Genomic DNA, 15,289 nt, shown 5'->3' on the forward strand with positions numbered 1-15,289 from the left:
AAGTTGGGAAGATTTCTGTCCTGAGCCATCAGTGGCTTCATTCCTCCAGTGTTCATGCAACAGATCGCAGCTTTTTCCCTACCAAATGTCTTTTCCGTGGGGAACGAAAGCACAGCCCGTCGCCCCTTGCCAGGTCCCCAGGTGTAAAACCAGGACTAAGGAAGTCGCTCATTCCAGGGAACGTTTCCAGCCAGCCCAGGACACCCCGCATTGCCCCCTTCGCGTTTGTGGGGCAGCCCGGCCCCGCAAGCGCCGCCCCGGCCTGCACCCAACCCAGCTGCCCCAGGGCGCCGCCGCCACCGGGCCCGGGCCCCGCCGCCCGGGGAAGCCCCCGCCGGGCCCGCAGCCCGGCCAGGCGGGAAGCGCCGCCACAGGCTCGACCCCGGCAGGCTGGCGGGGCCGCGCCCGGGCGGGCGTCCGCGCCCCCGGCGGAGAAGACCCCTCGGCCGCTGGGGACAGCCCGCCGCCCCCGGCCCCGGCGGGAAACTGCTCCTCGCGTTCAGGCGGAGCTCCCCGCGGCGCAGCCCGTGCCCGCTGCCCCAGTGCCGTACCAGGGGCACCAGTGCTCCCCCAGCCGCCGCCCCGGCCGGCACCTGCCTCGGGCCGGGAGCGCCGAGACGCGGGATGGGCCGGGCCATCCGCCACCTCATGGCCAGCGGCAACGACGCGCGCGCGCCTGGCGACGGCCCCACCCGCGCGGGGCATGCCGGGAGCGGGACGGAGGCCGCGCGCAGCCGCCGCTCGGCCCAGCACCGCCCCCGCCCGCCCTCCCCGGCGGCCCGATGGTGGTGGCGGCGCGGCGCGATGAGCCGCCCGTCCTCTGCCGGCCCCGGCGCTAGCAAGCCCTGCGGCAAGCAGCAGCACGCCCCGTCCCCCGCCGTGCCCGCCGCCGTCCTCCCGGGGCCCGGCGGGGCGTCTCCGCCGCCTCCCCCGCCGCCGCCGCCCCCGCCGCAGCAGCAGCAGCAGCAGCACCACGAACTGACCTCGCTCTTCGAGTGCCCCGTCTGCTTCGACTATGTGCTGCCGCCCATCCTGCAGTGCCAGGCCGGGCACCTGGTCTGCAACCAATGCCGGCAGAAGCTGAGCCTCTGCCCCACCTGCCGGGGCTCCCTCACCCCCAGCATCAGGAACCTGGCCATGGAGAAGGTGGCCTCGGCCGTGCTCTTCCCCTGCAAGGTGAGGCGCTCGGCGGGGGGCAGCCTGGGCCCTCGCTGCCCCCCGCCCTCTGGGGTCAGGCTGCCCGCGGGACCCTCGGCCGGGGGGCGGGCACACCGCGTGCACCCGCCACGCTCGGCAAGAGGGAGGGAGACCTCGCGGTGGGGGGAGGGGGCTGAGGCGGCGGGCACGGCGGGGGGGCGAGGCCCACCCGTGCCGGTGCCCAGCGCAGGCACGGCCCTGCCGCGGGGTGCGTTTCTGTAAGGGCAGAGGACCGCGTGATCCTCTCTTGGCCCGAGAAACAAACAAATCGCGGCTGCCTGCCAGCAGCCTGCCAGCGGCCGGGGCAGGTGCAGCGGCTGCGCTGGCCTGGAGCCGCACGCCGGGGGGCTGAGGAAGGGAGAGCAGCCTGGTGCGGGGGCTCCCGATGTACCTCTCGCCTTCGTTGATACAGAAATCTTGCACCTCATGATAAGACTTTAAGGGGGTTTCTAGGGTTCATCCAATGTAAGCAATCGCAGGTTCCACTTGGCAGCTCGCAAAAGGCAGTGATTTCTTGGCATTTACAATAAAGCCCATGCCACAGATACCCAGGAGTCTCCTCCTGCAGCAGCACGTGGGACACATCCAGAGCCACCACAGACAGCAAAGCTGTAGCTCTGCAGAGTCTTCCTTTTCTGCTGGTCCATGTCCCCTTCCTCCCCTTCCCCAACATAAACACAGAACAGAAAAGGAGTCGCTTGCTGACCTCCATTAGCCTGTTCAATAGTTCTGCAGGTTTCTAAAGTAAAATGAGACAATGGGAGTGCTGCCAGACTTCTAATGATTCTTCCCAATTCACTGAAAATCCTGCTCTAAATTTTGCCCTCGTGTTTGGCACAACTGGTAGATAGAAGGGCTAGACTTCCCCCCACCCAGTTATTTTAACCTATGCTGATGATGTTCAGTCTTAACAAAGTGTTTTGTGGAGGCAGCAGAAATTCTGTTGGTGTCTCTCAGTGCTAGTTCTCTGCAGCCCTCCTTCAGAAGGGGCAGGGGCTGGTAAGCTGTCAAGTCAGTAATTACATCTGAATTACTCTCCCCCCCCCCCAGCCTGTTCTGTCTTGGCACTATTTCAAGTATTTGGATTAAACATTTAAGTCTCATTTTTCTAAGTCGGCTTTCTACTTAAAAGAACTAGGTGAACTGCTCTAAAGTTCCTTCCTAATAGACGTTGACCAGGATGGCAGATAATGTACAGACAGGCAATGCTGAGAGGGTCCTTTTTACATGTTCCTGGAGTGCCTTTTGATATACCTCTGTAATATCAAAAGCACTTCAAAACCATAGGCTGAAGTGATGGAGGGACACATACAGGAACTGCTGGAGCCATTGCTGATGTGGAATATGAGAAGAAAGTTCTAAAATACAGAGCTGTCTGTGGTGAGGTGGAGAGCTGTGGCCAGGCTGGCAGTGGGACCAATGGAGCTGGAGTGGGCACTGCTGGGCTCCGGTGGCACATGGCGAGCTTTCCAGTGAGAGCTGCGCGCAGGCACTCACCACCTCTGCCTGCAAACGCCAGTCCCTAGCAGCAGCTTTCCCTGGCCAGCCCGCAGGAAAGTCGCTAAGGATGCACAGGGAGTAATGGCACCTCCAGAGCAAATAGTCTGTGTCAGTTCCCGCAGCGTGTCAGTTCCCGCAGCGTGTCAGTTCCCGCAGCGTGTCAGTTCCCGCAGCGTGTCAGTTCCCGCAGCGTGTCAGTTCCCGCAGCGTGTCAGTTCCCGCAGCGTGTCAGTTCCCGCAGCGTGTCAGTTCCCGCAGCGTGTCAGTTCCCGCAGCGTGTCAGTTCCCGCAGCGTGTCAGTTCCCGCAGCGTGTCAGTTCCCGCAGCGTGTCAGTTCCCGCAGCGTGTCAGTTCCCGCAGCGTGTCAGTTCCCACAGTGCAGCATGGTTGGTGGCAAGAGCCCCTACCACCTCAGGGGGCTGGCTGGGTCACAGGTGTGGGGGGAGGCTCTTGGCAGCTGGCAGGCTTTTGATAGCATGGGGCTGTTTGACTGCTCACCCTTGAACAGGAGTTAAGCACACGGTGGCAATAACAGATGGAGTGTGGCGGTGGGAGGCAGGTCCTCTCTGCTGAACACAACAACAAGTGTATGGAGTCGGTCTCATCTGTGACAGCTGGTACTCCCTGCTTGTCATGAGCAAAACAGATGCATCCAGGCTGGAGCGGCTCCCTGGACCAGAGTCTTTGCAGCCCTTCATTTGCACCATGGTGCAGCTCTGCTACATGCAAGCTGCCAGTCTGTCCAGCAGTTGAACTGTCAGGCTGGACTCCCGCTGGATTATCCCCGTGCATGGCAGATAAACAAAGCATGGGAGAAGGAAGAAAAAGCCTACAGACTCCTGTAAAGAGGAGAAGATAAAGACTGTCCTAACGTACCTGTCAGGTGTTACTTTATTCACTTGGTAACAGAAAGGTTTCTTATACCCTTAATTGATGAGCTTGGCTTCTTGATCACCCCTTGAGGTCTTGGTTCTCCATGGGTAGAGGAGTAAGCACCAACAAAGAGAAGTATGTCTAAGAACACCCCACACCCCATTCCCCCCCTGCCCCCCAGGAGAACTGAGTAGAGATTCCTGCATCTGTTGGGCAAGTTCTGGTTCAGGTGTGTCAGCTGTAAACACTTCTCCAGTTGGGCATTCTCTAAATAATAAGAAGGTGTCTAGCACATACCGAGCAGTTAAGAAAACAGCACTTCAGAAACTTCTCCAGGTATTACTCCTGTGGTTGACATTGTGCTTTTCACAGCAGTGGTGAGGAGAAAGAGGGATGCTGGTGAGGTTTGCAATGGCTGAAGCAAGTGCTGGTGATCAGGCAGCTTAGTGTCATGGTTGTGGGACTGGGAGAGCTTTGCCTCTGAGCTGGCAGTGTTCTGGTGGTCTCTGCAATAACCCAAGGTGCAGGTCTGTGCTGGCTGGCACATCAGAGGCTCCAACAGGCAGGAGGCTGTAGACTTGGCTTGTGCTGTCCTGGGGCTTGGTTTGGCTTCTTGGTACAGCACCTGCAAGCCAGTTGAGAGCTGGACAGTGATTTTGAACCAGCAGCGGCTGGTGTGCCACACCTCACAGCTGCCTGATGAGACACTAGTGCAGGCAGGAGCCCTGGGCCATGGCGTGTAGAAGGGGACAGCTGGGGCAGTGCAGGGTGTGGCAGCAGCCCCTGGCCCCAGCTGCGCATGTGGGGAAGCCGGGCGGTGCTGCTGGCAGCACAGAGAGTTCCCCTGTGCCATGCTGCCCTGGTCACACATGTGCCTCTGAGTTGCCTGGCATGGACTCGAAATAATGGTGCTCACAGGGGCCCGCTGAGGTATGACGTGTGCGCAAGCTTGCACTCTCCCTGTGCACCCACGTCTGCTCCTGAGCTACCTCGCTCGTCAGGCACCCAGAAGCTCCTCGCAGAGGTGTAAATAAGTCTCTGTTCCTCTTCCTGTGCACACCCTTTCTTTTATGTGGATTTTGTCTACCATGAGCAATTCCAGCTCTGCTTGCTTTCACTGGTCCAAAGAGCTGCAAAGTGAAATTAGCACGCATTAATGCTTTTCAGTCTTACTTCTTGGGCCCAGAAGCAGCAACACACTGTCAGGACTGTAATTCTCAGTCGGTGTTAAGTTGGCCACAGGCAGCCAGCAGGGAGGTGACCCACCATGACCCTCGGCAGTGGGCATCCATCGGCTGCTGCAGCAGTACCAGGGGCTTCAGCAAGGACCCCCCCACGCTGCAGCCAACAGACAGCAGCTCACTGTGCGCAAAGGCCTGGCCCCGGTCTGGCTTGCCAGTGGTTTTCACAGTGTTAAGAGAACCTGATGTAAGTTTTCTGAGAGAGGAGGCTGGGGGGGGGGGGGGGGGGAAGTCAGAGCTCCAGAAAATGTGAAAGAACAAGTAGAGATAGTGGTCTGTCTGGAGGAGGTCCCTGCACTTCTAGAGACAACTGTGAATGGTACTCAAAATAAGTAGGATTGACACACAACACAGCTGACAGAGAAAGGGGGATTTGGCATTGCCCATGGCTATAGCTGCTTTGAGAACTGTTCTTAAAATGCTTTCAGAAAGAATTACAGTTACTGCATCTCTGCACCTTACAGGGCATCTGGAAAAAATACAGGAGTATTTAAATCTTAAAGTCACAGTAAAGTTACTAAAAATGTGAAATGCCTTTTAGTGCTCTGAGCAATGTACAGAAGATAAAATGTGCATCACAGTCAAACTCCCAAATTAACGAGTGCTAAAAGGAATTAGTTGCTTTCTTTGATCTTCTAAATAAGTGCAAGTGGGAAATAATATAAAGGTGCTCTCTAGTTATGAAGCTGACTTAATTTGGATATAGGTTCTTATGTAACTTTGGGGGTTTTGTCCGGTACTGGCTATGAAAGAAAATAAATCCTGTGAGTTGGAAGCTTCTTCAGCAGACACCAGAATCCATTTTCATAGCAGTTGCGTGAGACATGCTGTGATCATTAGCTGCTAAACTTGGAACTGTGACCTGGCTAACTGAGCAGCGTAGGGTGGGAAAGGCGTTTCTCAATTTAACCACTTCATCCAAAGCCCATGAGAAAACAAGCAAGCGTTGTGTTCTGTTGTCATCAGCAGAACTGCAGTCCTCATGTAACCACCAGTATTAGCTGAGATCTGTGCCCTGCTCTGTTTTGCTAGCCTTTTGTGGTGGGACTTGACAAACAAAGATGTTCATGCTTGAGTGATCTTGGCATGGCCATGGAAATTATGTGGGACCAGCACTCCTCATCTGCTCGCTGTAATACTATAGGCAGTTCCTGCTTGCATTTCAGTTTATAGCAGAACTTACCTCCAACATACATAGGCAAAACCTAGCCCACTACTGAGGACAGAATATCCAAGAGCAAATTCAGTGTTTGTTTACATACTGATAGCAGCCCGGTTAGGCAGCTATGTGGATGGCATTTAGGAATCAATGTATCAGGGGTTGGGGGGGCACACGGATGATGCGACCAAACAAAAGAAAAAAAACCCACCCCCAAAAAAACCCTCCTGCATAGGTACACCCATGAGTTCTCACAGCTGTGATTAAATCAACCTAACAATAAGCACATGGGGCTTGATTTTTCAGGAGATTGAAAGCCTATCTTACCAGCTTTCCTAAGAGTGGCGATGTTCTGCATCTTGGAAGCTAGGGCAGGTATGTCATGTGAAGGGAGTCTTCCAAGATCCTCAGACACAGCCTTCTCTAAGTGGAGATACTGCTATGTTTCTGACTCTCCAGATGGTTCTGGTCCTTTTGAAGAAAAGTGAATCCAGTAAATTCATTGTACTGTACTCTTAGACTTTGCTTTGTGTAAAAGCCTTGCTGCACCTCACAACCAGCGCTTTGTATTTTAAAAGTGGCAGGCATAGTGAGACTGCATATAAACTAACAAGTCTTAAATAATACCAGATTAATCACTTTCTTTAATTTTCTTTAGACAGGTGGTAGGAGGTAGGCAAAACCACTCTGTCCATAGACCACTGTTGCTAAACCATCAGTTCAAGGGAAAACATGACAGGTTTCCCATGTAAGCAAACCACTTGCAAACAGAAATTTCACATTCATGTTGTTATTGTATGCAAACTTACCTACCCCTGTATATTGTCCAGTGCTGCCTCTGCAGAGCTTTTCTTTCATTTAAAAAAAATTATGTCATTTGAAAGATTTTAAGTAAATATACTAAAGCTAAATAAGGTCACACTTCCTATTTCCAAGACATAGTAGACTCTTAGGGATTTTTTTAAAATAAAAACAGAGTTTGTTTTGGTTTTAATTGAACAGACATCTGTTACACACAGAGGTCAGCTTACATCACCTACCTGCACATGTGAATAGAGCTTGTATGCTTAATATGAAATAACACAACATTCACTGCTCCTTTCCCAGGTGAGTCATAACAGCAGACCCAGCACTGGTGGCAGAGCAGTTTATAAATGCACTCTGCTGGGTCCCTGGCTGTGGCCCAAGCTGGGTTCCTCACCAGTGCAAGGCTCTGGAAAGCACTTGCCATTTTCTGGGCTGGACCTCACTATGGATCCCCAGGAGAGCTCCCTAGGATCACTGCTAGACTGGGCTGAGCATCTGTACCCAAGCTTCTGTATATACTTTGACAGGCTGGAGGAATCTTGAAAGCAGGAACAGGTGTTTTACAAAGCTCTGGAGAAGGGAGGAGCACAAGAAGGTGTCGGTCCTCGTCGGCTCCCTGAACATTGCTGACACACATACAGGAGCAGATAGGCCTCTTCTTTCCAAAAGCATTATTTGTATCTCAAGCTACTTGCATACTAGAGGGAGAGTTTGCTGGGTAGAGCAAGCGGGATTTGGACTATTCCCAGCTCTGCCACTGATTTCCCATGTGGCTTCAGACAAGTTACTTATCCTGTGTCCCTGCCTGCCTTCATTTGCAGGGTTGATAATACTGGTCTGCCTCTGCTGAGCACTTTCAAGCTTAACTGATGGTTTCCAAATGCTTTGGGACACTCAGACAGTTATCCTGTCAAAGTGAGGTTCAGAGCAGCACATGTGGAGTGATACATGTGGCAAGAACATGGCATGCTAAGTCATGTGTATGGTGATGACCTCTGAGCTGACTGTTCCGCTTGGGAAAGAGAATACAGTGCTAAACAAACAACTATGAAAACAAGTATATAATACTTTCCAGCATGAAATACTACAAATGATGAGAAGCGCAATGAAAAAGCAGAAAACAGTCATGCCAGGCCAGGCACTAGTGGCATGCCTGCACTGTTAACACTGTGCGCAGCCCTGGCTCCCAGTCTCAAGGATGGGGTAGAGGTGGAAAAGGTGTCCCAGGTCAAGTAGCTCAAAGGTATCATATAACCTGTACACGGGAGAGATGAAGCAGGCTTTTTGAATGACATTCGCCAAGCAGCATGAAGACAGCAAGTCAGTTTTTGCTGTTCATCATCTCCCATCATTGGTAGGGCTCCTTACCACACGAAACCCGCAGTGATGGGTTTGGGAGCATGCCAAAGCAGATACTTCTCCCAATAAAGGGCAAAAGCCACCGCTATTTGCTTGTCATTGTATTTACACTCTCGCTTCTGTAGTCACGGCTGGTCACTTATGCGTAGACGTCTGGGTTTGCCCTGTCAGCAGCTTATATATTCTTATTTTTGTTAATGAGGTTCAGACGCAGAGCTGCTTTTCAACACCTTGCACGACTGAAGTGCTAACAGGGGATATGAACCTGGGAAAGGCCAGTGGGGCTGGAAGCACACACGTACCTGGGTCCCTGCAAGGCATGGCAGACCATGTGTTTCCAGTGAAGAGGCTTCTGCCTGGGGCAGGAGGACCCCTTTGTTCCACTTCAGCACCCTGCAATAAAGCCAATAGCAGAGGATTAAGCAGAAGGGGCAGACAGAGTAAGTGAAAACTCACCTTAACTCTTCATGGCTTATAAAACAAGCTCCTCCAGAAGCACAAGGTCTAGTTTCTGTCCCAGTATTCCTAGTGCCATTTTCACAGCATGGGTGATTTGCATCTGGGGCATTTAACCCTTTCAGCTTGCACACATATTAACCCAGAAATAATAAATTATGCTGAAACCAGGACTTGGTTATATCTGTCCTCAAGGAAGTGTCATAGCACCCTTAAGCAGCCATGCACATATGTAACCTGTGTGGTAGTGTTAACAGCAGTGCTGATACCACTACAGATACCTACGGACTGTGGGAGCTGTGCTCTTGGGGAGAACAGGAGAGGCTTTTTTTTTTCTATGGAGGTAGCATGACAGCAGTAGGTCAGTGTGGACAATGGAACTGACTGCAGAAAAAGGAAAAGCTACCCTGGATGTTTAAAGAAAATTAACCCTCTGAGTTGCCCAATGACATTGAGAGAAGTTAGATGGTACTTGTGTGCTAGCTTTCTGCTCAGTGAAAAATCATCCTCTCTCTTTCCACTTCTCACAATTGCAGTGTTGAAACTGTTCCAGTGTTTAAAAAAAGCTGTGGGGAATATGCATTTGAATTTAATGAGAGTGCTTTTGCTCTGTGATGGTAATAAGGTACGTCTGTTTAAAATACATCACTCTAGTAGCTGTTTGCTGAAACTAGAATCCTTTGTTCTTTTTAAAGAAAAGAAAAATCCAAACCAGGACTACTTCAGCTGATCTGGACTGATCAGATCTAACTACAACAACAAATGTAACTACAACTCAGCCTTACAATCCATTTTATCTAAGTGCTTGCATTAGGAAAAAAAAAAAACCAACTACAAAAGACAAGAAGAATCCATTTTAAAATGGAAACAAAAATAAGTAAAGCTCAATTCTGAATCCAGGGCTGAACAGAAGTATCTAATGTAAAATTTGCTATGAGAACAAGAATTCTGGTTGATAACCAGTTTCCAGTTGACAGGTGGGAGCAGTGGACACTAGTGCTGGTGCCTTTCCTGATGGCTTGTATTTGGTCTTTTTCTAGTATGCCACAACAGGCTGCTCTCTGACACTCCATCACACAGAAAAGCCAGAACACGAAGACATCTGTGAGTATCGTCCCTACTCCTGCCCATGCCCTGGTGCCTCTTGTAAATGGCAGGGATCCTTGGAAGCTGTGATGTCCCACCTCATGCATGCCCACAAAAGCATTACCACCCTTCAGGGAGAAGACATCGTTTTTCTTGCCACAGACATTAACCTTCCTGGGGCAGTTGACTGGGTGATGATGCAGTCGTGCTTCGGTCACCACTTCATGCTGGTGCTGGAGAAACAAGAGAAGTATGAAGGTCACCAACAGTTTTTTGCCATTGTGCTGCTCATCGGCACCCGTAAGCAAGCAGAGAACTTTGCATACAGACTGGAGCTGAACGGCAACCGCCGCCGGCTGACCTGGGAGGCAACACCCCGCTCCATCCACGATGGGGTGGCTGCAGCCATTCTGAACAGTGACTGCCTCGTTTTTGATACGGCTATAGCACACCTTTTTGCTGACAACGGAAACCTCGGCATTAACGTGACTATTTCTACATGTTGTCCGTGATGTATTTGCATAGCTAGCAAAACCTAGGCTGTCTGGACACTGCTTTACTTCACCATGGGTTTTCTTGTTGGGGTTTTTTTTTGTTTTTTTTTTTTAAATGATATTCAACTATGTCATCGTGTGTATGCTAAGGTTCCTAACTAGCCAACATTTTTAACTTTGGAGAGAAGAGGAACAAGAGCATCCTGTAAGTAATGCAAGTGGGAAAAGGTCTTTTTAAATTCTTGGGTGCCTTAGGAAGATTCCACACACAATTAGTTACCTTTTTTAATTTAACCATCTGTTATTTAAAGAGTGCTTCCATTAGACATACGGCTTAAGAGACTTGAAGGTCTGCATTCCTGTTTGGAGCACACCTAAAAGCCCTTTCAGCAGGAACACAGACTTTCACTGGTGAGCTTTAATAACAGTTTTTAGTGGGTGGGAAAGGAAATAAATCCAAACAACCTCTCAGTGAGAAGTTGTGATTCAAAGGGGAACAATAGGTACTTCAGTGTTGATACTCCATTTCCTGCTGCCTTATTAAAAAGGGATGGGCACTGGATCGTTTGCTGTGTTTTTAAGAGAAAAAAAGGGGAGGAGGGACTGGGGTGATGCATGGTAGTTTCACAGAGCATGGCAACTGCCAGCTCCTGTCCATTTTAGGGGGATCAGTGAGCCAAGCACATGGCACGAGCACTCACAGCTGGGTACAGGTGAAAGCAGGAGGCACGTACCCTACGTATCTCAAACAGCTAGAGCAAACAATATAGAAATACACTCAAGCAGTCCACGTGCAGCTTCCCTTGGAGACAAGTAATACTTGACTATTGATTATTGTAAAAGACTAATAATATAGCAAGAGCTTTATGGCCAGTGTTGCGTCATTTGCTATTTAAGTTTTGTTGCCATATTTACTTTTATTTTGTAATAAATATTTTGCAAAAACTACACTGCATAGCATCCTGTGCTAACATGCCTGTGCGTGGCAGTAGCTGTTGCTTCCCGGTTACTTAGTGCCCTCTGCCTTGCTAGATCTGCTGGGTTCCCCTGGCACGGCATGGGCCAGCTCACCCAGGCAAGCAGCAGGCACGCTTGCCCGTGCCACCTCCCAGCCCTGCTGCTGGAGAGGGCTACCTTACAGCACTAGCAGAACCAAACCGGGTGGGGATTTGAGTCCTAGGGGCAACTGTGACAGCCTGACTAGTGCAAATTGAAATCACAGTCTGTCACCCACCAAAGCTGAATCTGCCCGCAGCTCCCCCTCTGCAGCCAGAGCCTTCTGTCTGAATCACATAAGAAAAATACTAGTTCCACGTACAGCTTTACAGAATATTAAGATGTTTGCCACTTGCAAGAGGCAATGAGTTGTGAGGTGGTACAGTCCGCTGAGTTACTTAACAGTAGGGAACTTCACGATAGTGAAGTAAATACACTTCACATGTAAAAATACACATAAACAGATGAAGCTTGGTGTGAATAAATATAGTAATACATAGTGAGGATAAACAGTCCTAAATGCATTCCTCTAAGGAAGAGCTCTTTAGAGTTATGACAGAGTCCTATGCAAACCATCCAGCACCTGGTGGCAGTCCCCAGAAAAGCACGAGAGAATGACCAGAACCACATCAACAAAGGGAAGCTTGTTCCAGCCTTGAGAATTTGGAAGTGACCACAGAAAAAAACCCCCAAACTTCCAAGGAATTACTCTAATCTTGTCATGTCCAGTTCCTATAAAGGTCCTACATTTGATCTCATTTACAATGTGCTGGCAGAACTCCAGGAGCAGAGTGAACTAATTTACACCTGCTTAAGCAGGATCAAAGTCAAGCTCAGGCTCTGACAGGCGTTAACACCTGTGCTTTCAGCAGAACTTGTTAAACAAGTATTCCTAAGGATTCAATTCATTTTCCCATATTTCAGCAACATTTATAGTGGAAGATAATTTTTCTTACTGACAGTTGGAGCATAAGAGATTTTTCATGTAAAACAAAACTCAGTGTGTCTTTGATTATTGGATTAATTAATAGCATTAATCCTGCTGTGTTGCCTATAACCCACATTAGGTAGGTTAACATTATTTCAGTAGGTCTTTCCACACCATTCAGTTTTAAGGGAATGGCAAACTTTTGTTTCCTCTCACAGCAAAACAAAACCCCGACACCTGGTATCTTTTCTGACTGAAACTGAATTTAGGATAAGGAATACCTGAGCTGCTGCTGCCAAAAAGTGCTGTGTTTCCTCTTCAGATCACTGAGTGAACAGGTGACATTCATTCCAGCACTTGATCCAAGTGTTTCAGGTTTTTTTCCCTACACAGCTGGGTGCAATGTAGCTGGTAGGGCTTCCCAAGGGTGACATCCAAGGGTCAGAGGCAGGAGAGGCATGCAGGGCACCAGCACCTTGCCAAGGGAAGTGGTGGTACATCAGTAAATGTGTGAAAGTTCCTCAAAATATTCAGAAAAAAAGTTACCGAGACCAGCCTGGTTTTCTTAACAAAACTCCTGACCACCAACAAAGCAATCTGACTTTGAAATGGATGAAGATGCCCAGGGAAAACTGCCCAGGAGTCGGCCACAAAAAGGGAGCTGCAGCAGGCAGACCTTGCTGCCACTGGGAGCCCTCCCACTGCCCAGCCAGGCTACAGCAAACGGCAGGCACGCAATAGCCCCTCTCAGCTGTACTCAACACCGCCTGGGAGCCAGTAACTGCACAAGGCCACCTGGGCAACCATGAGTTGTGCCTATGAAGCAGTTTTTCTGTTGAGTTGCTATAGTATGTTGTTGACAGCTCTCCCTAAAAACAACTTCCACTTTAAACACAAAAATGCAAAAACTTTCAGGTACTGGGTAATTTGTAACAAGAGTATAGCACAACTCAGCTGGTTCCTGACTGTATCTGTGCCAGCGTCAGGCTGTGTTTGGTGTTGGGACAGGAGCTCACCTCCAACCACACCACAGTGCTGGCCACACCGCAGCCAGAAGCGAGAGCTGTGGCAATACCGTGATCTGTGCCAAGCAACCGTGGAAGCACTCTCACAAGACCCCAACGCTACAGGGAGCTGTTGGCACCAGTGCCAGCTGAGCAGCATGTCCAAAGACCGCACTAGTACCACAGGCTGCACCGCAACATACTCTATTTTTACAAATGACTGAGACATAATTTGCTCCAGAACTCACGTGCTTATAAGCCAAATGCAAATTCCTACACAACACCCAGATAATGTAGTACATGTGCGTTGTCCTAAAGTGAACTAAAGCCTGCATTTGTTTGCAAACAATGTATCTGAAGAAAAAGGCTTGCCTTCAAGCTGTAAGCGCAAACTCCTTGGAGGGAATCAACAGCACCTAGTCCCACGGGACACATCAGCAACAGACGCTTGTTAAATGACACAAACAGGAGAAAACCGTATAGGCAGGTGTGTCAGGTGCAGGTGTGTCAGACGGCCAGCCGAGCTGCCGCCGGCCCTCCCGCGGTCGGCCCACGCGCAGGGAGCGGTGGCCGCAGCAGCGGCACGAGGCCCCAGCGGGGCCCGGCGCTCCTGCACCGCCTCGTGCACCTTCAGCTCCCGGGGCGGCGCCGTTTGGGCCCCCCGCCCTGGCCGGGCGCCCGGGGCGGCTCTCCCACCGACAGCCCCTGCTCCACCACACGCAGGGCCCCGGCCTGCAGCTTTACGGGGCGCCCTGTGTCGCTTCCGCCAGCGGAGGAGGCCGCCCCGGCCGACCGGGGAGCAGCGGCCCGGTGCCGCCGGGGCCTGCAGCCGAACCACCCCGTCCGGCCGCCCCCGCCGCCGGGCCCTGTCCCGGCAGCCCCCGCGCCCTCCGCGTCGCCCTGGAGACGGCGCGCGCCAGCGCCTGGGCCGGGGCCGGGCCGCGCGGAGCAAGGAGCGGAGGGGCCGGGTAGCTCCTTCCCGCACCGCCCCTCTCGCTGCCACGGGCGGCGCCCGCCGGCTGAGGAAAGGGCACTGGCGCGGGCCCGCGGGAGCTGCCCCTCCCGGCGCGGGCGGGCTGCGGCGAGCACTCTCGGCCGCCAGGCCGCGCCGGCTGCACCTGCCGCGGGCGGATGTTGACGCGGTACGTTCGGAAAAAGATTCTTCACCGGCGGGAGCGCGGCAGCTGCTTCGGGGCTGCTGCGCGCGGCTGAGGGCGGGTTTGTGCGTTACGCAGAGGGAGGTGGCAACGCCAGGCGGGGCCAAGCGGAGACCCGGGGGCGGCTTCGCAGGGAAGCGTGCGTGCGCGCCCGCCCTGCCGCTTCCCAGAGATCCTTCCGCAGAGCGGCGGCAGGCACCCAGGCCGCCGCCCAGGGCCGCCCATCGCGGTGCCGCCGCTCAACGAACGCCCGGCGCCGCCAGCCCGGGGCGGAGCTCAGGAGGCGGCGGCAGCAGCAGCGCCCCGGTCCCTGCGCGAGGAACCGCCAGAGCCCCGAAAACGCGTCGGCTTTTCCCCCCTCCTGCTCAGCCGAGCCCGGAGGCACGGCATCGCACCCCTGCCCGCGGCGTCAGCGGTACGTGCTGCCCCCTCCCACCCCCTTTGCGCACACCGTGCAGGCCCGGTGCTTCACGCCGAGCGCCAGGCAGCTCTGCTCTCCTCAGCAGGAGAAAGTCTCCTGCATCTCGCGTGCCTCTCAGAGCAAGAGCGACCCGCGACCCGGGCCACGAAACACAGCGCAGCTACTGGAAGTGCTAGGGAAAGCTGCGTGCAGACCCAACCACACAGGAAGGGGACGTCCACAGCCCATGGCAGATAAACGTCGCTCTCTTTCAGCCGTTGGAGGGCGTTTGTGTGGAAATGCACTGTGAATGCATTTGCAGCAGTGAAGCGTTGTAGGCTTTGCACTTCAGGTGGAGCTTCAAAAGTCCTTGGGATGATGACTGTTGCTGTAACGATCAAAGAGCAGAATAACCAAACTTGTGCCAGGGGTAAACCATCTACCTGGGTTTGGATGCAGTGCCGGTAGAACGAGATGATACAGAAGCTGCAAAGCCCTTTAGAGAGGGCAGAGTAAGAACGTGGAGCATCCACCTGCCCTGAGCACCGTGCCCCAGGTACCAGGCCCTGGGTCCCTCCATGCCACAGTGCACCCAGAGCCGTGCCCTGGCAGTGCAGCTCCACTGATGCACT

General features: G+C 52.5%; 1 protein-coding gene and 1 long non-coding RNA gene across 2 annotated transcripts; one reads left to right on the forward strand and one right to left on the reverse strand.

Moving 5' to 3' along the window:
* The first annotated feature begins 715 nt into the window (after positions 1-715).
* On the forward strand, positions 716-11,120 carry SIAH2 (siah E3 ubiquitin protein ligase 2). The gene is made up of 2 exons (XM_013296278.2): positions 716-1,176; positions 9,633-11,120. The coding sequence occupies exons 1-2, from the start codon at positions 805-807 to the stop codon at positions 10,188-10,190; spliced, it is 930 nt and encodes a 309-aa protein (XP_013151732.2). The 5' UTR covers positions 716-804; the 3' UTR covers positions 10,191-11,120.
* LOC129785408 (uncharacterized) lies at positions 3,571-9,639 on the reverse strand. Its single transcript, XR_008749470.1, has 2 exons — positions 6,298-9,639; positions 3,571-4,195 (listed from the first exon to the last, which is right to left on the reverse strand). It is a non-coding gene; the product is annotated as an uncharacterized LOC129785408 (long non-coding RNA).
* Positions 11,121-15,289: the final 4,169 nt, after the last annotated feature.

Source organism: Falco peregrinus, chromosome 12 (genome assembly GCF_023634155.1).
Source record: "Falco peregrinus isolate bFalPer1 chromosome 12, bFalPer1.pri, whole genome shotgun sequence".
Taxonomy (NCBI): domain Eukaryota; kingdom Metazoa; phylum Chordata; class Aves; order Falconiformes; family Falconidae; genus Falco; species Falco peregrinus.

Excerpts from the sequence above, each read along its gene's own strand:
- SIAH2 (XM_013296278.2), top strand. The coding sequence starts at position 805 with ATGAGCCGCCCGTCCTCTGCCGGCCCCGGCGCTAGCAAGCCCTGCGGC. Across the intron at positions 1,177-9,632 it reads CCGTGCTCTTCCCCTGCAAG|TATGCCACAACAGGCTGCTC; the intron begins GTGAGGCGCTCG and ends GTCTTTTTCTAG.